This window comes from Lissotriton vulgaris, chromosome 5 (genome assembly GCF_964263255.1).
Source record: "Lissotriton vulgaris chromosome 5, aLisVul1.2, whole genome shotgun sequence".
Classification (NCBI taxonomy): Eukaryota; Metazoa; Chordata; class Amphibia; order Caudata; family Salamandridae; genus Lissotriton; species Lissotriton vulgaris.
The window spans coordinates 76,655,654-76,682,834 of record NC_141693.1 but is presented as its reverse complement, the minus strand read 5'-3'; the positions used below and the strand labels follow the sequence as shown (position 1 = coordinate 76,682,834).

The 27,181-nt window shown below is 42.5% G+C and overlaps 1 protein-coding gene across 2 annotated transcripts in view; it reads right to left on the bottom strand.

The window, feature by feature from the left end:
• Positions 1-27,181, bottom strand: part of LOC147710234 (E3 ubiquitin-protein ligase TRIM39-like) — a 320,917-nt gene that overhangs the window by 242,487 nt on the left and 51,249 nt on the right. Inside the window, exon 3 of one of the 2 annotated variants that reach the window (XM_086920904.1) lies at positions 689-3,102. The exons of the other annotated variant lie outside the window; for it this stretch is intronic. Within the exon in view, the coding sequence (XP_086777030.1) occupies positions 1,747-3,102 (1,356 nt within the window). The 3' untranslated portion in view covers positions 689-1,746. Of the gene's footprint in view, positions 1-688; positions 3,103-27,181 lie in introns of those variants that run through there. 2 annotated transcript variants of the gene reach the window in all.

The following is a 27,181-nucleotide window of genomic DNA, read 5'->3' as shown; positions in this document are numbered from 1 at the left end:
GGATGCGGTCTGGGCAAAGTTCGGGGGGTGGGGAGTGGGGGGTGCACAGAGGCTTCAAATGCTGCCCCCAGCCCCCTTCTGCCCCGGGCAAAGCCGGGGCGGGCTGCTAGTATATATATATATAAGTCGTACCTAAGGATGGGGAAATAGCAATAAACATGCATAGGTTTTCTACCATATCTTATTCACATCAGTTAGTCTCGCGGCCACTCCGACCCAGACTGATCTACCCCAGGGCAGATATGACACACAATCCGGTGTGTCTACACATGGGCCTGCAGAACCCAATGCTCTCTTTTCCAAACGGTTTACAATCCGGCAAACCTACACGCTGGTAATCTACCCCAGCGCTCTCACTTACACAAGCCACAATCCTGTGGGTATACACGCTGGTAATCCACCCCAGCGCTCTCACTAACGCCGTATATCAACGACGACCACATTCCTATGAGCACCTATCGGAACAATTTCTCCTTTGTCTACTTGGGATAAAACTATAATAATAGAATTTAGTACGGTTTCCAAATAGTATAATGTGCCCCTTATCCTTGGCATCAAAGGTCCACTTCGCTCCCTATTTATGTGATCACCACTTACCTGATTGGGGTTACTCATCCATTCACATAAACAACAACCACCTAGAAGCCACGTTTACCAAGATTGAACAAGAATACTCGGCACACATCCGTTCACTAAGAACTAGGGTATTTATTGTCAATAAACATATAACACAATACTATGCAACATGGATTATGCAAAGAAAAGGTAAAGATTAGAATGCGCGCTTATTATAAAGAGGGCGGATATCACCTTATTAATGTGAAGTCGGGACTCGGCAGTCATCTAGGTTCCCTTCTCGTCTCTGTGTCCTGGCTCGTCTTGCAGTCACACCCCAGCCGTCACAAGTACACGTCTGCACCGCTAGGCTCAACCTCGTCTGCTTCCCTCCAGGCCACTGGAACCTTGCTGGTTATTAGCTACCGTATCTCTCTCTCTCTCTCTGTTTCAGTGCGCTCCGCGCCAATTCTCCTTCAGTCCTTCTCAGAGAGTTTCGGTCTTAAATCTTTCTTGGACTTCAAAGATGGCGACTGTCCGCCATGAAATGATTAATGGCAGAGATGCTAACGGCTAGATGCCGCCTACGGACTGACTGTCGACTAACTAACACCTTCGCTAATATCAAAGCCTGTTCCTTCATGGAAAGCTACGGCCAGTAACCTGCCGCCCACCAAATTCTTGTACCTCCCCGTACCAAGGACACGTTCCCAGCCGGCCGGCCTGAAGTTGTGTCTTCGGAGTGGAGAAAAATACATTCCTTCGATAAGGGCCAGCCTGAGCCGGTTCTCCCCAAGCGAACAACAGCTTGAAACTAAAACATTACACTTGACCTAGAAGGCCTCTCGAGCTACCAGGCAGAGAGCAAGATGGAGTCTGTCTCGTTTAAGGCCTACAGGACCCACAATACGCATAACTCCATGGAAAATATCCTAACACGTTAGCAAAAAGGGCAAATCATGATTAATACTTATATATCTATCCCCTAGCTTGAATTCATAAGCCCTACTCTAAAGAAAGGGACACGAAAATACTCTACTATATAAAAGGCAGAGATCCTATCTATAGTCCTAATCCCTATACTATAAGGTTGATAGACTGGAGTCACTCTCCATCATTCTCCCTCTTAAAGGAGCCAGAAAAGGTCAGCCATTACATTACACCCCTTGACTCCAGTCTATTAACTACAATCTATATAGAACTCACATCAGTAGAAGAATAATAGGAAACAAAATTAACTGACCTATGTCTCTTGTCAAGTCTACAAAACTGGAGCAGGGAAGGAATGCACTGAATAAAGCAACAAACAGCTATTAAAACACAAATGGCAAGAATAACTCCCCCTAAAATCTGTTGTAAAGAATGCAAGTCAGGTAACCAATTAAAGAGCCAGTCAAATAAGCCCTGATCAATGTGTTGTCTAATTTCTGCAGTCAAGTCGTGGAGTTTGTCAATATGGGCTTGGATTGATTTGGAATGGTCGGACAAATTAAAACAGCATAGGCCCTCAAAATCAGAACATTCATGTCCATGTTTTAACAAAAGATAATCAATAGCTGCGCGATTCTGTAAAATAGCTCTACGTTCACCCTGGGCATCTAATAACAGATCAGACAAAACAGTAGAGGTTTGGTTGATGGATTGAACCATCCAGCAGGCCATCTTGCCAATTGTTTTGGCATTATAAACAGCCAATGCAGGGACTCCAATAATAGAAAAAGCTAAACCAAGGTATTCCGATTTGGAGTAAAGGTGAACGGAGGAATCACAGTCCTCATGTAATGACATTGAATCTCGTACCATACGGGAATGTGAACTAGGATGTGAAGAAAACATTAATAAACTCAATCTAGTGATGGCACAAGGACCACCGGAAATATTTGCAGGAATATATGGCCAAGACGAATTCCCGCAGGAGAAGAGCCAGCCAGAAGGTAATAACAGGGAACGATAATAACTAGGGGCAACCAATAAACGTTTACAGGTCATATTATTCTTAACAGAAACACACGAATTAGGAAGTCTTTTTAAACACAGCAATTGTTGTTGAGCTGAAAAAGAAGTTGCAGCCTGTATCTTTAACCTAAGGCATTCGGTGATGGCTTTGGGATCATATGTCATCATAAAACATAAATCACCTGGTGTGATATTGAAAGTAGTAATTCGGGAATGAATAGGGGTATCGAGGTCAGGAAGAACAGTACATAAGGGACAAAATTCATGGGCCGCGAAATCGCCCAGAATAACATTTGGTCGGGCATTCGAAATATTAAAAATATGCCGTAAAGTCTCAGTAGACGCTGGGACGGCAACCAGGCAGGCCGCCAAAATGTCAGTCACAGACCTCATGGGGGTAAGACAGAAGGAGTTCGTCACTCTCTTAGCCAAAGTTATCCAGAAATTGGAAGAGGAGGACCATGCAGAAAAAGAACGCGGAACTCGGGATTTCCAATCAACCGAAGTCGGTGGATCCTCTCCTCTCCCGGCGTAGCAGGCCAAAAGGAGTCCAACGGCGACACATCCTGCAGCAGCAGTCCAGAGAATGATCTGAAAAAACACAAACACAGGCCTTAATCATTCTCGTAGGTAACATTTATCAGCTGGGACAGCTTCCCAGCTATCTTTCCCTGGCTTCATCACCAAAACGGTGTTGTCATGACCGGTCGCAATAATATCAGCCTGTTCAGGGGTAATTTTTAGGCGATTGCACCCATATTTTAGCTCCAGGAAGATCAGACGATCCGAAGCCTTTTTGTCCTCGCACAGTTAGCAACGTTGGGGCAGAGCCTTTCTTGATCTCACCACTGAAGACAGGCATAATCAGTAACTGAGCAACACGGTCAGACTTTTTGATCAATAAGTCAGTCTCACTGCTATTAAGCAAGAGAACCTTAATCTCTCCCTGATAGTCACTGTCAATTACTCCTCCGAGTACTTGAATACCTTTCAGGGCAAGGCCTGATCTGGGGGCAATTAATCCAAAACTACCGGCAGGTATACAGACACCAATGCCAGTTTCAACAATGATTCGGTCTCTTCCATGTAATTTTGCATCATTTAAAGCATGCAGGTCTAGGCCTGCGGAACCTGGGGTCGCTCTACATGGAGCCAAAGCACCGGGGGTAATTTCCCAATACATGACAGTGTTGGACAAGGAATTAGGCTTCACATCAACATTTGGAGGAAACAAACGCATCAAAGGGGATTCAGCATGTAACAAAGGGCGATTATTTAAAATTAATAATGCCTGAAACAACACATCTCTCCAATTTTTATAATGGTCATCCGTCAATTTACGCAATTGTTCTTTTAACAAACCATTCATTCTCTCAATCAGTCCCGAAGCCTGTGGATAATATGGAATGTGAAACACCCAATCAATGTTATTTTCCACACAGAATTCCTGTACCAATCTTCCACGAAAGTGGGATGCGTTATCAGATTGAATTTGGAATGGAACACCATAATACAAAATAAGCAACTCCAGGGTCTTAATGGTATTCACTTGGGTAGCGTTCTTGCAAGGGAAAGCGACCAAAAGGCCACTATAAGTATCAACAACTGTACAGACATATTGACAATTTTTGCTCATAGGGAGCGGGCCAATATAATCAATCTGCCAAATTTGAGCGGGCAATTTTCCTCGATGTAACTGGCCTCGAACAATTTGAGGCACCTGCTTCTTTCTAGAATGCTGGCAAATGGGACAATGCATAATGACATCTTTAATCAAAGAAAAAGGAATATGAATTCCTCGATCGGCAGCCCACCTGCTAGTGGCTTTCTCTCCAAAATGTCCTGCTTTCTGGTGGGCCCATTTCGCCAGTCCCGCCAAATCAGAATCTTGCATGTCCACCACTGCCTCAGCAATTTTAGATTTCTCATCTGCAATATTATGAAAGAACTTATCAAGGGAGTCTATCGGAGTATGAGCATCCACGTGAAAGATCGTTACAGTACTCTGTGGGAGCAACCCCCAAATTTCTTGCCATAATTCTTTTCCCCACAGTTCTTTTGAATGCAATTCCTAATTATGAGAATGCCATGTTGGTAACCACACCGCCAGTCCATTAGCAGTGGACCAGGAATCAGTAAAAATATGACATGTGCCAGGCAATTCTTGTTTCAAAACTTGGTAAACTGCATAAAGTTCAGCATATTGACTACTCTTACCATCACCATTTCTATCCTCCACGGACAGATCATCAAATGATTTACCCCACTTGACGGGAGATTCCTGCAGTACGGGTACGGAACAATCACTTCCAGTCTCATTGGAGGGCTTCTGCGCCACTCGCTCATGTAAAACTGCCACACCTTTCGGACCCACACGTGCCCTGTCCTGAATGTACCACTTCCATTTAATCACGCTCGCCTCTTGAGCATGTCCAATTCGATGAGATTTCGGCGAACTCAAAACCCACTGCATAATAGGAATTTCAGGTCTCAAAACAACAGCATGGCCTAGGGTTAATTGCTCGGTATCCACCAGAGCCCAGTAACATGCAAGTAATTGTTTCTCAAAAGGTGAGTAACGCTCACCAGCCTCAGGTAACTTTTTAGTCCAAAAACCTAATGGCACTTTTTGTCTGCCCTGCTGTTGCCACAGACTCCAATTGGCATACAGACCTTCCACGGACACATTCAAGTCCACATCACCTTCACCCACCGGCCACAAATCCAAAGCATACTGAATTGCTTCTTTCGCCAAATTAAAAGCATTCTGTTGTGGTTCACCCCATTCATTCTTCTTACGAGTGACTCGATATAACGGAGCTAAAATCTGACTCAAATGGGGAATATGCTGACGCCAAAAGCCAAACAAACCAATGAAACACTGAGCCTCTTTCCTGTTCTTCGGAACTGCAAAATCTAGGATTTTTCGCTTCACCTGCGGGATCACTTCTCTGTGACCTTCATGCCAATTAATTCCTAAAAATTTTACATTTTGGGATGGACCTTGTAGTTTATCAAGATTGATTTCCCAACCTTTTGCTCGCAAACAATCAAGGATCTGATCTAAATGGGACTGTACCTGATCTTGCGTCTCACCTTGAATCAAAATGTCATCAATATAATGACACACCTGTATTTGTGGATTAGCGGGCACTTCAGACAAATGCTCTGCCACCAGCCGGTGACAGATCTTGGGACTATGTACATAACCTTGAGGAAGACTCCGGAACGTCATTTGACGTCCATTCCATGTAAAACTGAATTGTTCCTGACACTCGGGGGCAATCGGAATTGAAAAGAAAGCATTAGCAATATCAATAGAAGCATACCATGTACCCGGATGCTTTTGAATTCTCTGAATCAAAGTGACAATATCTGGTACTGCAACAGCCAATTTAGGTGTATGTCTATTCAATTCTCGATAATCAACAGTCATGCGCCAAGAATTATCACTTTTGCGCACGGGCCAGACAGGGTTATTCCAAGCAGACGTGACCGGAGTAATAACTCCTGCGTCAACCAAATCCTGAATTGTAGCATTAATTTCTTCATGACCACCTGGGATACGATACTGCTTCTGAGAAACCACTTTCGTGGCTAAAGGAATTTTAATAGGGGGCATCCGTAAACGGCCAACCCGTAAGGTCTGGTCGAAATGTATTGTCTAGTTCCAAATTGATAACAACCATCATCCAGATGCAAAGTCATTCCTTTTAAAATATCAATTCCAATTATATACTCCAAAAGTGGTACAACCAACACAGAGTATTCTCTACGAGGAATCCTACCAATTTGAATTTCAAGTGTAGTTTGTACTGCGGGGGTTTCTTTTCCACCTAAACCAGTAATTGTGAAAAACTGTCCTTTAAATTTCTTTGATTTTCCATGAATTAAAGCGGCCTCCGCTCCCGTATCAACTAGTGCTCGGGCCCTTTGGATATTACGATGTTTCCAAAAAATCTCAATATCTACATAGGGTCTGTTGTCTCTGTGAGCCCACTTGTGTACTGGAGCTTGACCTATTTCCTAGTCATTTTTCCTGCGTTCTGTCAACCAGGACAAATCAGGGTAAATGCTCTCTGTCTTCTTAGGTATCAAAATGTCATGTTCATATCCGTCTCCATTACGAAACGGATTTTTGTCATTTTCAAAATACTGTGAATTACGGTCAGAAAGTCTGTTACGATCCTCCCTTCTCCTCACTTCAGGGGAATAACTCCTCTCCTCTCTATGTCGGTTGGAAACACGATCATCTCTCCCCCTTTCATGGTCACCCTCTCTCCCTCTCTCGCAATTACGATGAGGAGATACATCACGTTCATAACGCCGATCATCACGGCGATCAGAATCCACACGTCGTCTCATCACCACTGTCATCAGAACCACGGTCATAATCATTCTTTCGCACACGACGGGCACCCTCCTTCCGATCTAAGCCACGCTTACGAAACATATCCCATAAGCGATTGTTAGGCTCACCGTCAATGTCCTCCCTTTTGACACCATCAGCAATAAGAGCAAGAAACATGTCACGTCTAGAGAACTTATAGTCCCCAGCAGCACGACCCTCAGGTCGAGATTGTCTTTCAGGTTTAAACCACTCACCCAGCTCACCAAGCTGACGAACAGATTCAAGCACAGTAGACAAAGGATTGCCAGTTTGATTAATCAACAAAGTCATCATGACCTGGTTATAAGCAACAGGCGAAGAACGGATAATGCGATTACGCACCGAAGATGTTAAAAGACCATCCAGCAATCTGTCAGAAGTACTAAGAAAGATAGCAGTTTTCATGACTTCCTCCTTCAAACGTTGCGACGCATCGCGCAAAGTGTACCATGGCTTGTCATTAACAGGCCAATCCGATTCAGTAGGATATTTATGATTACAGCCGTCAGACGCAAGCTGGAGCAAAGTAATTTGACCAGCACCATTATAGTTCCGAAAATGATCTAGAATAGTGGAATCAGAACTCAAAGAGCAAAAGCGCAAGCAATCAACAGCATCAAGCAAAATACCGGCAGCGCCGAGTTCATAAAGGCGCACCATCCAAGTAAGCAAGGGCTCACCAGGTCGTTGACGAAATCGTTGTAAAATGTCACTAACCTCCTGTTGAGTAAAGTCTTCAATACTATCCAGAGCAACACCACCCGGATTACCAGGAGCTTGTTGTAATTTGCGACGAAACACGGGATGAGCAGAAACCTCAGGAAGAGCTTCCGAGGAAGCCCGCATCTTAGATTTAGCAGAACAATCGGGGCAAGATATATCATCCGAATGGGAAGAGCGAGCACAGTCGCTGTGAATAACAGTATCAGTATAAAAAGCAGATTTACAATCACGTCCGGAGCGAGAAGATTCACGCTTATCACCCTCCTCAGCCGAGGAGTCTGAAGCATTTGAATCCCAGATATTACCATCCCACTCATCAGGGTTCCAGTCCATTCCGGCCTTTGCTACGACCAGACGCACTTTCCGTGTAGATACACGACCACGGCGATGTTTGTACTTATATCGTGCAATGCAGACCGCAGCTCTTTCGGCTATGGTCCGATATGTTTCAAGTTTGTCGGCAAGCAATTTATTTTGACAGCGCAAAAGAGTATGCGCATTTTGCAACTCAACAGACTGTCCTTCCATGTCCTTGAACTGCTTCTGCAGCTGAACAAACTTCTCATGAAGAATTCTGTATGCATTAAGAACAATCCAACCTCTGCGTCCTAAAATAGGAAGCTCATCACCTTTCACTACTGGCACTTTCTGCAAGCACGATACCACATCAGCAGGCTCCGCCTGCTCCAAACAAGAAGACCAATTTTCACTCAAACCAGTAGAATCGGCCCACTCACGGGCCAAAGCCTCGTAAGGCGTAGACTCCCAGCCGGGAATCTGAATAGGCAGCTTAAAAACCGACGGAGATTTTTTCGCAAACATATTGACACACAAAAATTATATACACAATTATACACAAAATATTATACGTACGAACCGAGCGCAAACCAACAAGATCAAAACAATACAGCGCACACAGGCTTCGTAAACAGTTCGTGACGCCAGATGTAATGGCCGGATTTTCCGCTTAGATGGGATCAGCCCCTAGGGGCCCCTATAACCCAGCCAGAACGTACTCACCTCCCTCCTTAGAGCGTATTCACAATGGATATGGATATATATATATATATATATATATATATATATATATATATATATATATATATATAAGTCGTACCTAAGGATGGGGAAATAGCAATAAACATGCATAGGTTTTCTACCATATCTTATTCACATCAGTTAGTCTCGCGGCCACTCCGACCCAGACTGATCTACCCCAGGGCAGATATGACACACAATCCGGTGTGTCTACACATGGGCCTGCAGAACCCAATGCTCTCTTTTCCAAACAGTTTACAATCCGGCAAACCTACACGCTGGTAATCCACCCCAGCGCTCTCACTTACACAAGCCACAATCCTGTGGGTATACACGCTGGTAATCCACCCCAGCGCTCTCACTAACGCCGTATATCAACGACGACCACATTCCTATGAGCACCTATCGGAACAATTTCTCCTTTGTCTACTTGGGATAAAACTATAATAATAGAATTTAGTACGGTTTCCAAATAGTATAATGTGCCCCTTATCCTTGGCATCAAAGGTCCACTTCGCTCCCTATTTATGTGATCACTACTCAGGGTAGAACAGTCGCACTGATACTCCTTGATCTATCAGCGGCTTTTGATACCGTACCCCACAATCAACTATTGAACATCCTGGCAGAGAAAGGAATACTGGGCAAAGCATTAGGATGGCTACAATCGTTCCTAGCGGATCGAACCCAATCAGTACGTTTGGGTGACTACACATCCCCTCCACGACTCATAAAATACGGAGTTCCCCAGGGGGTGTTATTGAGCCCAACTTTGTTTAATGTATTCGTCTCCTCGCTGGCAACCATTGGCAAAAAGTGGGGTGTCGAAATGTGCTCCTATGCTGATGACACTCAGCTGATGGTCACCATTGATGGAAATGATGACTCCAAAACTAGATTGACGAACTGTTTGACTGAATTGGCAACTTGGATGCAGGACCACTGTCTTAGACTAAACGCCGACAAATCCGAAATCCTACTGTTCGGCAGAGGTACACAGGCCTGGGACAACAGCTGGTGGCCAAGTGACTTGGGTTTGCCTCCCAATCCCACTGCTAAAGCAAAAAACTTAGGAATAACACTGGATAGGGACTTATCCATGAAATCCCATGTTTCTATAACTTGTGGAAGGAGCTTTGGACTTTTGAAGTTGCTTAGACGTGTCTTCCCCTGGGTGCCAACGGATTGCAGGAAAACCTTAGTCCAGTCACTACTGATGAGTAGGCTGGACTACGGTAACTCTCTGTTTGTAGGAATGGCGGATTATCTCTTTTCTAAATTACAGTTGGTTCAGAATGCCGCTGCCAAAGCCATCTGCAATAAAAGAAAATATGATTCAGCTAAAAGTTGCATGCGTGAGCTTCATTGGCTCCCAATGCGGCAACGAGCCATTTTTAAGCTGTTGTGTATTTCTCATAAGGTACTCCACGGCTCAGGCCCCACCATCCTACACGACAGGGTCAGATTTCATAAACCCTCTAGACACCTACGATCTATGACGTTAGGAAGAGCAGTTATCACCCGAGCTCGTACTGTCAGGATGGGAGAGCGGGCCTTCTCTCACATTGCGGAAACAAAGTGGAACGAGCTACCCCCTAAAATTAGAACAAATGACTGCTTTGTCTCATTTAAGAAACAACTGAAAAATTCCTTTTTCCCAGGCTAGATCAATAATGTTCAATCAGAGCTGATGTCAAATCACTTGCAACTTTCTTCAGCGCCGTGATGTCCTTTCAGGATGAATGTTAGCGCTTTACAAATAAATAAATACAAATACAAATACCACTTACCTGATTGGGGTTACTCATCCATTCACATAAACAACAACCACCTAGAAGCCACGTTTACCAAGATTGAACAAGAATACTCGGCACACATCCGTTCACTAAGAACTAGGGTATTTATTGTCAATAAACATATAACACAATACTATGCAACATGGATTATGCAAAGAAAAGGTAAAGATTAGAATGCGCGCTTATTATAAAGAGGGCGGATATCACCTTATTAATGTGAAGTCGGGACTCGGCAGTCATCTAGGTTCCCTTCTCGTCTCTGTGTCCTGGCTCGTCTTGCAGTCACACCCCAGCCGTCACAAGTACACGTCTGCACCGCTAGGCTCAACCTCGTCTGCTTCCCTCCAGGCCACTGGAACCTTGCTGGTTATTAGCTACCGTATCTCTCTCTCTCTCTGTTTCAGTGCGCTCCACGCCAATTCTCCTTCGGTCCTTCTCAGAGAGTTTCGGTCTTAAATCTTTCTTGGACTTCAAAGATGGCGACTGTCCGCCATGAAATGATTAATGGCAGAGATGCTAACGGCTAGATGCCGCCTACGGACTGACTGTCGACTAACACCTTCGCTAATATCAAAGCCTGTTCCTTCATGGAAAGCTACGGCCAGTAACCTGCCGCCCACCAAATTCTTGTACCTCCCCGTACCAAGGACACGTTCCCAGCCGGCCGGCCTGAAGTTGTGTCTTCGGAGTGGAGAAAAATACATTCCTTCGATAAGGGCCAGCCTGAGCCGGTTCTCCCCAAGCGAACAACAGCTTGAAACTAAAACATTACACTTGACCTAGAAGGCCTCTCGAGCTACCAGGCAGAGAGCAAGATGGAGTCTGTCTCGTTTAAGGCCTACAGGACCCACAATACGCATAACTCCATGGAAAATATCCTAACACGTTAGCAAAAAGGGCAAATCATGATTAATACTTATATATCTATCCCCTAGCTTGAATTCATAAGCCCTACTCTAAAGAAAGGGACACGAAAATACTCTACTATATAAAAGGCAGAGATCCTATCTATAGTCCTAATCCCTATACTATAAGGTTGATAGACTGGAGTCACTCTCCATCATTCTCCCTCTTAAAGGAGCCAGAAAAGGTCAGCCATTACAGCCACATATGTATTAGGGGTTTTTGTGTTTATATGTAGTTTGCCGTCTATTTACTGTCAATATGCTTTAACTGTGTCTCTATTTATCGTGTACCGTAATATTGTGTTTGTGTAACATTGTTGAATATTTAATTTTTATCCCTCCAAGGTACCTTTTCCTTGGATTTTAAACTGTATTGCAAAAATTGTATGAATTTGCTTTGCTTTTTATTGCTTGATTGATTGTACTTTTAATAAATATAGATTGTTAACGATTCTATTTCTTTGTGGAAACCTATTTTTATATTCGTTTAAATACCCACTGCACTTAGTGACCTTTTCTTCTCAAATAGGAAAGGCCAATAGTTATTGGTCGACCAGTTGACTCCAGGGATTCCCCCTTTTGACTAACTTATACCTGTGAATGCCACACCTCAATGCCCAATCTATTCCACACGTGTCACATGCATCTCGCCTAGAAGCAGTAAAGTCACATTTCACATCCCTTCTGCATCAGCGCCCGCACACCACCCTCACTTCCCCACTCCCATTTAAAAAAACAGAAATTCTCTCTACCGCGTGCATCAGACTAGCGGTTACCTGAATCGGCGCCAGTTCGGCCTAACCATAGTGTAAATGGTTCCCAAATATCAAGTGGTCTAGATCTACTCGGCAAAAGGTCCCAATAGTGTGTTAGTTGGTCTTTACAATAAACGGCCGATCTAACCCATTCCGCTATTGGGGGTGGTGCCACTTTCTTCCAGTGTAGCGCAATCTGGCGTTAGGCCAATAATAGCAACATCGCAACCAACTTGCGTGAATTAGTAGGCACTTCCATGACAAACCCCAGAAGCGCTAGTAGCGGGTCAGCTCTCAACTCCACTTCAATCATGCGCCCTATGTATCCTAGTATTTCTCCCCAATATTTTGCCACCTGTCTACATTCCCAGGTCAAATGGAAGAAGTTCGCTTCCCGTGCACCACACCTCCAACAGTTAGCATCCGGTTGAAGTCCCATTCGCTGCAGCAGTTTAGGTATGCGATAAGTCCTGTGTAAATAGTTGAAGTGTATTAGCCTCAGTCTATAGTTAGGTGACAGTTTCTCAAGTTGTGTGCAACGAAATTCCCATTGCTTGTCAGTTATAGTTAAGCCTGCTTCCCGTTCCCACTCGCTTTTAGACCTACATGTTTCTGCCGGTGATGTGCTCTGTGTGGCATTATAAATCCGTGAGATCAAATTACAGGGGGAGTTATTAGAGAGTACGGCCGCTAAGGCTGGCAGCGTGGCCGAAACTGTGGGTAGCGTGCCTTACATGATGCTCTGAGTTGGTAATATAACAGCATATCAGATGCAGATGGCTCGTTAGGTTCGCACAATGCATCGGAGGTGGTTGGGGTCTTTCTTGGCGTGTGGTTCGTCGGCTCTGAGGCTGGTGTAGCTGCAGTTCCGGCAGGTGAAGGTGCCATGTGCGCATTTCGGGGCGGCTTTGAAGCAGGTGTGGCTCCGTTTAGAGTTGAGAGCGTGCAGAGTGCTGGCGTCGTAGTGCCGGCGGTCGTCGTGGTGGTTGCGGGGCCAGGGGTTCTGGCGCTGGGTGCGGTCCAGGAGCAGACGGGCGCAGACAGGCTTGACTTAGGCATGTCCGCTGCGCGGCCGGCATTTATGGAGAGGTGGGAGGGAGGAGCAGCTGGAAGGCAGGAGCAGCGAATGTGCAGTCGGGGGGCAGTGGGCAGTCAGGGGGGCAGGACCGCAGGGGGCGCAGCAGCGAGGGCTGTGAGTGACAACAAAGGTAACAGAAGGAACAAGCATTTGCAATGCAAATCGGTCTCGCCTTTGGGACCTTTATAAGAATTTAGTGATGTAGCATTTTATCGCACATTAGTGCAAGGTAGATCTTCGTGGCTATAAATGTATCACTGTGTAAGCGCTTGTCAAATAATCAGATGCAGTCACCTAATGGGGCTTTGTGCGTAGAAGATCTGCGTAAGGGGAAGAGTAGAACATATCAGTAGAAGGTGACAGAGGACAAATTAGAAAGGGAGGCAGTGGTGAGTGGGCCTTGTGTACGACAGATGGGGATTTTTAGGACATGGAAATTAGGTATCCACACCGCCGTACCTCTTAAAAACACCACAACACAAACGGTAATCTGGGGTTCAGCATCAACCTTACCTATCACAATGGCCTATGTACAGGGTCAGATCTACAAGAGGCCCCTGATACACTAACAGAATATTCAGCAGTATTACAATATCACCAATGTGGGAGTATGAAATCTGACATTTGCATTTTCTCCACAAAAGTTACAGGTTTAGTATCTATCTGTCTGTCTGTGTCTGTCTGTCTACAACGAGCAGAAGTCAAATAATTAAAGGCTAATAAAAAGCAGAAAAAAGCACGGTTTCTTGGTAACCATCAATTCCGTGTAATCAAACATAAGTATTAGAACAGAAAACATTCATAATTAATACACGATGCTGCAATCAGCACACAGCACCGAATCTGATCACGTTTCTAAAATGTTTTTAATGTGGCAAATCTGCGTAGATAAGATAGGGCAATTATTAAAATATATTCTAACTAGTATACTAAAGATAAGGTCAAGTGCTAACGTGGGACTTGTTCAACTAAGAAGAAAATGAAGTAACTTTAGTCACAATGTAGCCGTCTGGGCCCAATAACATTCATCTCTGTGTATTTTCCGCTGGCCAAGGTTGCCTGGGCCATGGCCATGGCCGTGCTGCAGCTACGAGGTTTACCTGCGTATCTGTCACATTGCAGGGAGTAAGCGTTCTATATTGGAAAACCTGCATGAAAGTCTATAACTATGAGGAATAGAATGCACGTTTTACTTAATCGGCCATAAAACGTAATGCTCTGAGATACGGGCCTATGTTACAGTACACCACAGGCACCGAGCACAGCTCAGATAAAAAAAGCATTGGCATAGCCAATAGGTCTCGCCTTTGGGACCTTTAAGTATTTAGTTATGCAGCACAATATCCTAACTGCAACAACATTAACTGTTGCATGTCTAAACACTTATAAGGTCCCAAAGGCTAGACCTATTGGCTATGCCCTCTTAAAAACTCTCATATACCATGATTTCTCTCTTATAAAGTGTTCTTCAGGTAACAACTGTTTCCTAGAAGGCTTACACCGTCTGTCACCCATGACTTGTCACAGAATCAAGAAATGCATTCGGGGTTCATGGCTCCATGGCATCATGCTGCTGGATCGACTCCAAAGAATTCAGTCGGCCGCCGCCAAGCTAGCTCTTGGCTGGACCAGGAGATACTCTGCCACAGCGGCCTTAGCCGAGCTACACTGGCTCCCTCTGAAGCAGCGTGTGGCATTCAAGGCCCTTTGCCTTGTCTTTAAGGCTCTGCATGGAGTCGGGCCCAGACCTCTGCAAGCCTTGTTCTCCTGGTACATCCCCAACAGAACCCTTTGCTCTGCCTCAGCCTGTCTGGTAACAGTTCCTAGATACAACAAAGTCAGAACTGGGGGCAGATCCTTTAGAGTCGCAGCGGCTAAATTGTGGAACAGTCTGCCCTTCGACATCCGCCAAATATCACAACTCCTCCCCTTTAGGAAACGTATCAAAACCTGGTTATTTCCTTAACTATATTCGCCTGCTACTTGCTCTCAGTCTCCTCAGTTAAAGAGTATTCTCCAGCGCCAGGAAACCTGCAAGGTGTTAGCCGCGCTATACAAATACTTTAAATAAAAAAATAATGGCACTGAGGATGGTCACTGATTACCTTCACAGTGGCTGCACTTGCATCGGACAACTGAACCATTATGCTGGTTCAAGGATATGGGATGGCGCCATGATTGTGCCTAGGCTTTGTGGAGATGCAGCCATAGATTGTTAGGGCTATGTCCAGTGACGGTTGAGACTGATCGGGGTACACATTTTGAAAACAGATTCCAAAAATTGATTTGTGAAGCACTGGCTATAAAGCAAAAATTACATTGTGCTTACAGACCAGAAGCATCAGGTGTTGTTGAGCAAGTGAATAGTACGATAAAAAACAGAATAACTAAAAAAAATTACATTGTGCTTACAGACCAGAAGCATCAGGTGTTGTTGAGCAAGTGAACAGTACGATAAAAAACAGAATAACGACAGGAATGAAGTGGACTGATGCACTTCCACTTGTTTTGATGTCTTTAAGAAGCACTCCAGATAGAAAAACAGGTTTGAGCCCTCATGAGATCCTTATCGGCAGGGTGATGAGGCAAGCATTTGTTCCAGTTGATAAACTGTTGAGCATTAATGATAGCGTCATTATGGATTACTGCAAAAATCTATCTGATGTGGTAACTTCTGTGTTCCATCAGGTGGGAACTGAAGTAATTACAAAAGAGAAAGAACAAGCTCATGATCTGTTACCAGGAGGCTGGGTAAGAACAAAAGTACATCGAAGAAGAAATTGCCTAGTACCAAGGTGGCAAAAGGCACGACAAGTGATATTAATCACAACAAATGCAGTAAAGTGTAGGGGATTGAAGAGATGGATTCATGCTAGCCACACCATACGTGTGCCAGCACCTGAAAATCCTGACGAAGGTGATACAACAGCTGATTCAGATTCAGAAGAAGAACCTGAAAGAAATCCAGATCCTGAAGATCAACAAGAAAGTCGACATCTGGAAAATTCAAATGCAAATGAGGCATTGAATGAAGAAAATGAAGAAATTGTAATGCAAGATTCTGATGACGATCTGCTAGATCAAGTAGCAGAAAAAGAAACTGAACAAGGAGTGATTCAAAATCAAGATCAGGAGAGTATTGAAAAGCAGATTGGAAGCTCTGGAAGAAGGAACGAAAATTCCGAAACTGGTGAATTGGACGTAATTGAAGAAGAAGAAGAAGAAGAAAAAGAAATTCCAAGTACCAGCTATAAAGATGATGTTCCTAACAGAGTGAAACTGCTGAGTAAAGAAGTACCTGGATCTAAAACTGATAACACAGAAAGTGAAACAGATGAAAGTGGAGATGAATCAAAAGTGAAAAGATCAAGAAAACGAGTTTGGAGAGTGGAGTTTAATCTAGCTGAACCAAGAAGGAAATTATCAAGCAAAGGAGATAATTGGCCAGATGAAAATGAAGGCCTAAAATTTAAATTAGTAAATAAAGCAAAAGAGCAGGTTAATGAGATTTCAAGTCAAAAAGAAGAAGACTCAGATAAGCGAAAGCAGGCAGGAAAGAAAATTGAAGTGATAAACAGTAGAGCAAAAAGAATAATAAAGCCAAATCAAAAGTATAAGTCACCTGAGTGGACTTATATTATTATCCCACCAGTAGTAGAAGTGAATAGTAGTCAAATAAATTTAGATGATACCAGTGATAATGATAATGATTGATTTTGTATGTTAGATGACACAAGGTTGAAGAAATTGTGTTAGGTAACACAAGGTCCAAGAAACTGTTAGCTGATAAAGACACATTGATGTATGACATGAGGTCGAAGAAAAACTGTTAGAAAATATAGTGATCTGTTAAAAAAAAAAAAGAGGGGAGTATATTTATTGTAATTTTTCAATTTTTTATTTTTATTTCTAGTAAAGATGCCATCTACTAATAATAATTCGAGATGCTCAATTCTCAGAAGATATTGTAAATTGTCTTCTATATGTGTAATTTTGATAATTTTAGTTTGGTTAATTTTAGCTGTCATTTTTAGGTTTCGCCTGGCGTAGCACTGTGCAGCAGTGCTCGCGCAGGCAAAATCTTATGTTTACTAGTACGGGGCTTTGTCCCGCCTCTCTTCCATTGGCTAGCTCCATAAATGGAGGCTAGCCATTGGAAGAGAGATCTGTCCGTCATTGTCGGAGCAGATTCGTCTGCGTTCTGGCGATTTTTTTTCGCTCTCATGACTGGGATTCTTGGACGGAAACAAAGACGCAGTACATGGGTAACGTAGCAAATACAGTTCGAGCAATCTCGATTATTTTAAAGCCATTCCCATCTGCTATTTTCTCGCCTATAAATGCCGCTCACAAGTCACAACCTCTGGCGAGCCGCGCGCCTACAACCTCTTTCTAGACGTGCGCACTAAACACGCATGCTGTTTATTACCAGCAGACAAGGGTGGTGCAGTGGTAATTCAGACAACCACAGCCTATGATAAAGAATGCAGACGGCTTCTTTCTGATAACAGGAACTATCAAATACTTACGGAAGATCCCACTGAATCTTTAAGAGTCCAGATAGGTGGTATGGTGGAAGAGGCACTTGCACATGACTGGATTACTAAAAAGGAGTCTGAGTTCCTGACACAGAGGATCCCTCGCATCCCTTACTTCTATACTATTCCTAAGGTGCACAAGAACCTGGATAACCCCCCTGGTCGCCCCATAGTTTCTGGAATCTCATCCATCCTGGAACCATTATCCAAGTTTGCGGATGCTTTCTTGAGGCCACTTGTACAGGCTACTGATACCTATCTACGGGATACCAAAGCAGTACTACAACTGTTGAATAATCAAACTTTTGATCCAACTTCACAGATGCTGCTAAGTCTGGATGTGGAGAGCCTCTATACGAGTCTCCCCCATGATGAGACCATCCAAATTATTGAGGAGGTACTACATTCTACGAATTGGGAATACCACACCCCACGGAATGTAGTGATGGAGTGCATCTCTTTGGCACTCACGAAAAACTTTTTCGAATATGAGGGCACTCTTTTCTGGCAGAGGCATGGGACCAGTATGGGCAGCACATTTGCCCCAAGTCTGGCTGGACTATATGTCCACCATTTGGAGTCTACGAAAATCCTGCACCCAGACAATCCTTACAGGGCGAGGATTCGCACCTGGCGGAGGTACATTGATGATATCCTGGTCATCTGGGATGGAGATGTAACCATGATAACTGAATTCATCGACTGGCTGAACAATCAAAATGCTTTTTTGAAATTCACTCACCAGACATCTAATACCAACATGGTTTTCTTAGATTTGAATATCTACCATGAAGCCAGCATGTTAAAAACTGAAACACATTTCAAACCAACGGCGAGGAACTGTCTCCTCAGATTTGACAGTTTTCACCCTCGTCATCTGAGAGAGAACCTGCCCTATGGACAGTTCCTACGCCTCCGGCGGAACTGTAGCGATGTGGCTAGATACAAAACTCAGGCCAAGGATCTTAGTGCAAAACTAAGACAAAGGAAATATCCGGAAACTGTGATCAAAAAAGCTTTTACAAGAGCACGAAATAATAACCGTGACACCCTTCTGGAGGACAATCCACGTAGGGAGGATGCCGCAAACAGGACGGTTTGTGTTACCACATACAGTCCGGTCAGCAACCAAGTGACAAAATTGGTCCACAAACATTGGCGCACCTTAACGAGTGGTGGCTTGACTCTGGAGAAACCTCTCTTTGCACACAGAAGGGGTAGGAACCTTAGAGATATACTCGTTCATACTAGACCACCCCCTCCTGCCAAGGATCAGACGAGGTTACAAGGCGTACATGGGCACTACCCGTGTGGCAACTGCAATAACTGCCACCTCACAAAAAAGAGCCAGAATCTAACCTTTACCAATGGGACAACATGGGAACAACGTGCTTTTACGAACTGCAACAGTAAAAATGTTGTTTACCTAATTACCTGCCCATGTGGAAAGGAATATGTGGGGATGACCACCAGACCTGTAAGGGTCAGGTTAAATGAACACAAAAGCAACATCAGGTGCAAGAAACTAACGACTAAGATGTCAACCCATTATATTGAATACCAACATTGTGTGAATGAGATACAGTGGACAATAATTGAACAACTGCCCTCAGAGATAGGTCTCCTAGAAAAAGAGCAACGGTGGGTGTTTCGGTTGGGAACCGACACCACTGGGCTGAACGATTCCATTCCTTGGAACCTTCTCAGATAAAAACTCAATCTGACTATCCATCACAATTTGTTGTTGTATACGTGTGGTTACATTCAACAATTGTATCTGCGGGGCTCATTTGGGTTAAATTGTGATTGAGGATGTATCCCTTTTTGATAGGGACCATGTTTTATGAGTTTCCCCTCTTCACAACTAAGTTCAAAATAAGAATCACCGTCTGTTGAATCCGAATTGGGAGGCAGTCCAACTAATTGCTGATTCGTATATCCTCCTAAGAAGCAGTTTAATTTACCACTACTGTCATGGTTACTTATTATATATTGCTTGGCCTCTAGCTATAACAATTGCCTTAAATGCTCTGCCTTATATGCGCATATTTCATCATCCTTTTGCAGTTGAAATGCCATTCACCAACCGGCATTTACCTGCAAAGCCGATTGCTCCGTGTCTGAACGGAGTGTCTCCCTTGACGCATGCGCGGTAGCCTCGCCTACCGCGCATGCGTTCCCCTGGAGCGTTAATACGCATGCGCGACAGAGGAGTGAAAGGCGCTGCGCATTACCGGACGCTCGGAGGTTGTTATCTCCGTATTTGGGCATCCCCCGGTTACATTATTCAATTAATCATCTTTAATTACCTACAGGCACGATATATAAGGGCCTCGATTCCTTCGTAGCTCACTTCATCGGAGCCGCGTTGAGGGAAGGCAGGCGATTAGCTGTTGCAGTAACTGTGAGTTTTAGACCATCCAAGAGAAGCAGTTGTTCACTGTACTTGTGGCGCATTGATGACATAGTCTTCCTACTGAACCCCTGATATTGATTTCTTAGGTTTTCTGAATAGAAAGGAAGGATTCCCCAATATACGCTAAAGGCTCATGAAGTCCTGTATTTGGGAACTTTAAGTAAGATTTCTATTCCTTTCTGGTTTGCTCTCCTTCCATCTGAGCAGAGAGTAATTGTGGTGTTGTGTGTATGTATGTTTGTAGTGTCTCTTTTTTCTTTTTCCTTCCCAGGGTCCAATTATTTTTTTGGTTCTACCTGATGTTTTTTCAGAGAAGCATGATTCTTCTCCTTTAACCTGTGTCATATAGATCTGTATGTTTATCTATGATTTTGTCTCCACAGGTTCTTACGCCAATTGGGCGCAACGACACTCACTAACATTTAACACTGTGAGGAACATTACACATTGTGGTAATTTTTATTTACACTTTTACATTTTACATGTGAGTAAGGGGAGGGTAAGTGCATTAACCCTTGTCCTGAAGAAGGGGGCTTTGACCTCCGAAACATGTTGACTTTTAAGACAGTGGTTTGATACCCTAACACGTATCTATCATAACCACGCCCTGCACTTTTATTTTAATAATACCAGCCGGGGATTTAATAAAGTTTTTTTCTCCCACGTGCCAGGTATTTTTTAACCACTCACTTTTTCACCTCACCTCACTCACACTTTTGTAATAAACACACACCCCCCACACATAGTTCACTTCAAGTGCTCCTGCGTATTCGCGAGTCGTAGCACGCCGCATCCCGTAGAGGGGTGCGAAGGCCCCGATGATGAAGCATGACACCAAGGGGCCTGTTGGTGTGTGAGGGGCATTTAAACAACACTGTGTGTTCCCCATCACTCTAGGGATCACTATCACTTTGAGTGGATTCCACTTTGTTTATGCGTATGACTAGGGAGACTGAATCCACTGACTCTCTCTCTCCCCCCTCCTGTTAAAATTTGTTTATTACCATTGCTCAGTGTCGGGAGGAGAATGTGGGTTTATTGACGCGCTCTTGCGCCCCTTGCACAGCACCGACTCCGGGGGTGGATGCCCCCACTACATGCAAGTAAATACCCCTGTTAGGATGTGATGACAGGATTAAAGATTGTTTCTTTCTTTGTCTCCGTCTATGCATACTGCACACATTGAGCACTCAGACTGTTGCTCGCGGCCTGCTCTCAAAGGCAAGCATTCATGTCCCCGCGCGCTCCCCTCCTGGCCGCCAAGATGTTATTTCTAACTCACAGGTTAGCCTTTGTCTATCAGCGGCGGCAGCTGGGGTCGAGGGGCTTGCACCTCTGTACGAGACAGCATCATGATGAACAGGAAACTATGCTATCACACGGAGACAAACGTGAATAAACGATGTTCTGTAACCACAGTTGGGGTTTGCCCTATATGGGGTTCATCTGTATGATGCGATAGATTAGTGAAGCTGGATGGCTTACAAGTAATTATAGAAAAACTCCCCCGTGCAATGTGCAAGCCACCAACTGCTCAGCAGCACAAACATACTCTCAATTACGTCTACGAAGTGTATTTTAAATAAAGTCGTTGAACATTAAGGCAGACTCCTCTGGCTTTTTTTTGAAAATGTGTGACACCCAAAATGTTAAAGGTATTGATTATTTTATTGTAATGATATTTATTAATTTCACATATATTTAAAAAGTAAAATGTGCACACTGCCGATGCAATCTGAACCACAAAGCATTCCAGTATCCATTCACGTAAAAACATTCATCCCAGATTAGAAACATGCAGCATTTGTGGATATGCAAATCTGCCGGGCTCGAGTCGAAAACACTGTTTTGGTGAAGAAGGTATTGGCATTTTGTGGTCATAAGGGTTTTTGGTATACAAGTTCTGTCACTGCGCAGGATCTTTAAACCTCATATTAAAAGCAGAACAGATGAGCTGGAGGGAGTAGCACGCAGACTAAGTGATGCAAAGCGTGCTAATGTTCTCCTTGGCCTGTGATGTCTTCATCAGGCAGTCAAAGAAAGCGTCTGTGGCAGCAGCAGGCCCCCAGGAACCCTGTCATATTCTGTGGTCATTACGGAAAGTGTTATCCATCTTTTATGTCAATTTGGCAGACCGGGTTCTGGTTGTTTGTTGTTAATGACACTGACACATCCCTGCAAACACATCACGGCCCCATTTTTCGTAAATACAAGCCCACGGCCTGCTTTCGCCTCCACTTCATTCTATGTGTTTTATACCAGCATCACAAGTCCTGTGTTCAGGAGCGAAGCTATTAATGTGCGGCAGGTTCAGTGGCACCGTGGCGGAGACTGTCCTTTTTTTGCACGAGGGTCCCACTAGTTTGTGTTTTTACCCACGCCTTTGACCCTGCACCCACCCCCCCACCCCCCCACACTTCCCGTTCTTTTTAATGCACTTCGACCTTTGATTACATGGTAGGCGCATCTTTCGTCACATGACTTCTCAGCGCTAGCACATCCCACTGGTCTGCTCTCCCACGAAGCAGGCGCGTCCCTGCATGTTTATCAATCCCCAGAGGCGGTGCCTGTGAGAGCCGGGATGAGCTGGAAACAGCCCACACCTGCAGTGTGAGAGACAGTGTGTATGAGAGACAGCAGTGTGTGTAAGAAAGACAGCAGTGTGTGAGAAACAGCAGTGTGTGTGAGAGACAGCAGTGGGTGTGTTCAAGGCAGAGTCAGCAGTGTGAGAGAGACAGCAGTGTGAGACTTTTTATTTAGGTTTTGGTTTTTGAAACATAAATAAAACGAATTATTTGCAATGTCAATAGCACAAACTTGCGTAAATACGTGACCTATTGCATTGAAAATGCAATACAAATTGCATTTGCAAGAGATTAACCTATTGCCATTGTAAATGACAATGCCATTTATTTATCTGTTTTCAAAACCAACACATAAATAAAAAGTTTGTCATTCACAATGCCAATAGCTCAAACTTTTCCAAAGGCGAAACCGTTGGATTGTAAATGCTTGTTCCTTTTGGAATAGATAAAGAGATGTATAAGACTAACATGACTAGTAAAGTTGTGGTTAATGATAAAGTTGGTGAGTCAAATAAAATCATTGTACATAAACCAGAGATTCATCAAGATAGATCTGTAGGTGATTTTTCTGGTAATACTTTTTCAAGACTTTTATCTGAATATGTTAAGGTGATGGATGTAAAAGATTGCTACATTTGTGTGAAATTACTGACTTCTGTGTCTGAAGGAATGACCTATAACATGCTTCCTCTTACTTATGGCATAACCTGTAGTGTAATAGCTAGTTTGTTCTATCAAACAGGTCGTTTAGAATATTACTATTCTGATTTTGATGAGATTTTTGCAAATTTAAAAGTTGTAAATAGCTTGAATAAATTGAAACATGCTAAACAGATGAGGGATTTTTTTAGTGACTAGTGAACTCACTTATGAGTATGCTTTTAGAAATAATTTAACATGTAAATTGAGAACAGAAGAGAAAACATTCTTAATTATGGTGGAAGAGATAAGAGCAATTTACAAGCAAAATGAAATGCTGAAACATACCAAGTCTAAATTTTGGCAAATTGAAGATGAAAAGCTTAATGGCAGAAATGAGAATGATGCAATTCTTATAGATAATCCTGTTAGTGGAAAATTCTGTATAAGAAGAGATAATACTTTATTTGACAATTATTTTGTAGGTGCAAGTCAATGTGAAGACACTTATCGAATTTTAGGAGGTTGGGGATTTAAAGGAGGCAGAGATACAATTTTTCCTGGAATTTATTTTATTTGTGGGAATAAAGCTTATTATAAACTTCCCGACCACTGGTATGGGACCTGTTATGTAGGTTTAGTTTTTCCAAAGATTTTTCATGTAGATAGAAATGTAAAGGGTTCATTTGAAATTGGCAATCATCTGAGTAGATTTAGAAGGGAAAGCTTTTCAGATATAATGGGAGACATATTTGGTGCAATAATACCTATGGTAGGAATAACCCTGAATGCAAACAAAATCAGAAAAATGTCTACAATTGTTGATAGACTGTCAGACACTGCTAGTGGATTTCAATTAGTGAACACAGAGCTTACTGCTATGAGAAATATGGTGATGCAGAATCGTCTTGCTAGCTAAGGAGGGAGGAGTTTGTGGAATCTTACATGTTCAACATTGCTCTACGGTATTGCACCGTTACAACGCAACTTTTACAACGCACTACCATTACATCGCAACTTTTACAACGCAAATACCATTACAATGCATGCCATTACAACGCATGTCATTACATAGCAGATACTATTACAACGCATGCCATTACATCGTAAGTATAGGTAAGTATATAATTTTTATTTAATTTTATTTTACATTATTTTATTAATTTAATATTAAAATTAAAATAAAATATTATATTAATTTAAGTAATTTTGGGGTATTTTTAGGTTTTAGGGCTAGGTTTGGTTTTTGGGGTACAGGGGTATTTTTAGGTTTTAGGGCTGGGTTTGGTTTTTGGGGTACAGGGGTATTAGGTTTTAGGGCTGGGTTTGGTTTTTGGGGTACAGGGGTATTTTTAGGTTTTAGGGCTAGGTTTAGTTTTTGGGGTACAGGGGTATTTTTAGGTTTTAGGGCTGGGTTTGGTTTTTGGGGTACAGGGGTATTTTTAGGTTTTAGGGCTAGGTTTGGTTTTTGGGGTACAGTGGTATTTTTAGGTTTTAGGGCTAGGTTTGGTTTTTGGGGTACAGGGGTATTTTTAGGTTTTAGGGCTGGGTTTGGTTTTTGGGGTACAGGGGTATTTTTAGGTTTTAGGGCTGGGTTTGGTTTTTGGGGTACAGGGGTATTTTTAGGTTTTAGGGCTGGGTTTGCTTTTTGGGGTACAGGGGTATTTTTAGGTTTTAGGGCTGGGTTTGCTTTTTGGGGTACAGGGGTATTTTTAGGTTTTAGGGCTAGGTTTGGTTTTTGGGGTACAGGGGTATTTTTAGGTTTTAGGGCTGGGTTTGGTTTTTGGGGTACAGGGGTATTTTTAGGTTTTAGGGCTGGGTTTGGTTTTTGGGGTACAGGGGTATTTTTAGGTTTTAGGGCTAGGTTTGGTTTTTGGGGTACAGGGGTATTTTTAGGTTTTAGGGCTAGGTTTGGTTTTTGGGGTACAGGGGTATTTTTAGGTTTTAGGGCTGTGTTTGGTTTTTGGGGTACAGGAGAATTTTTAGGTTTTAGGGCTAGGTTTGGTTTTTGGGGTACAGGGGTATTTTTAGGTTTTAGGGCTAGGTTTGGTTTTTGGGGTACAGGGGTATTTTTAGGTTTTAGGGCTGGGTTTGGTTTTTGGGGTACAGGGGTATTTTTAGGTTTTAGGGCTGGGTTTGGTTTTTGGGGTAAAGGGGTATTTTTAGGTTTTAGGGCTGCTTTTGGTTTTTGGGGTACAGGGGTATTTTTAGGTTTTAGGGCTGGGTTTGGTTTTTGGGGTACAGGGGTATTTTTAGGTTTTAGGGCTAGGTTTGGTTTTTGGGGTACAGGGGTATTACGACTAAATAAATTAAATTAATTTAATTACATGTAATTAAATTAATTACAATATTTACAATTATAAAATTAATTAAATTAATTACTTTTTTATTTATTTAATTTATTATAATTAAATAATATTATTTACAATTTTTAAATTAATTTAATTTCTTTAATTATATTAAATTAAATTATATTAAGTATTATTTTAAATTTAATTAAATTATATTTATTGTAATAAATTACATTATATTATTTACTATTTATACATTTATTATATTTCATTAATTATATTATATTAAATATATTAAATTAATTACAATTTTAATATTAATTAAATTACTATAATTAAATTAATTACTGTTTTAAATTTTTTTTAATTATATTTATTAATTTAAATTAATTAAATTAACTTTATTACATTTTTTTTAAAAAGATATACTTACCTATACTTACGATGTAATGGCATGCGTTGTAATAGTATCTGCTATGTAATGCCATGCGTTGTAATGGCATGCATTGTAATGGTACCTGCGTTGTAAAAATTGCGTTGTGACGGTCTGCGTTGTAAAATAACGCGTTGTAACGTCATAGATCCTTGCTCTACATATATACCTGTCAAAAATCAGAATATAGAAATGTATATTAAGAATATTACTGAATTACATAGTGAGATTGAACCTTTAGAAGATGAAAGTTTTTCAGAACGTTTAAGAAAAAGATTTTCAGCAATCAAACACTGGTTTTTAGAGATTGGTAGTTCAATCATAGGTAAAATAGTTTTTCCTTAATAGTCATAGCTATGGTGATACTTTTGTTAAAAATTAGTTGTATGTTACACAGGAGAAGAAAACATCTTATAGAAAAGAAAAGAATTTACAAGCTGAGAAAAGAAAAAGAAAAGGAAATAGAATTAGAAGAGTTTTGAAGAATTCAATATGAAAGTTGCAGAAAAACAGATGAAACTAAAGTTTAGAAGTACTAACATTAAGAAAGTCCAAAACATGTTCAAAGGTTGAAAATTTATAAATTTTGGGTATTGTTTGGTCACCAGATGAGGGAGTTGATGAAGCAAAGCGGAGCCTGGCAGGACCTAGAGAAAGGCACCAGGTACATCGCCCACTCCCAGGACAAAGTTAATTTATAATTTTTCTTTGCGTTTGCAACATAAAGCACATTAGTTTATCCCGCGTGTGTACTGATGGATGCACTTTTAAACTAAGTTGATTAGTAATTTTCACCACAGACTATTAGTTTTATTATAATTATAGGAGATTAACTTCGCAAGTTTGAACAAAATTTTGCTCTTCACCTTGCTTCATCAAGGGCCTCGAACTTCCTCAGCGGCGGCTGCTGGGGCAGGGAGACACAGGCGGTGCTGTGCGGAGGGGGTGCGACCTACCAGGTAGGGTCAAGGGTCGCTCCAGGTAAGGTTTTCCTCCTGTGATGCGTCACTAATATACAGGTGGGAGGTTGTGCTCCTGTGATGTGTCACTAGAATACGGGTGCGCACTCCTGTGATGCGTCAT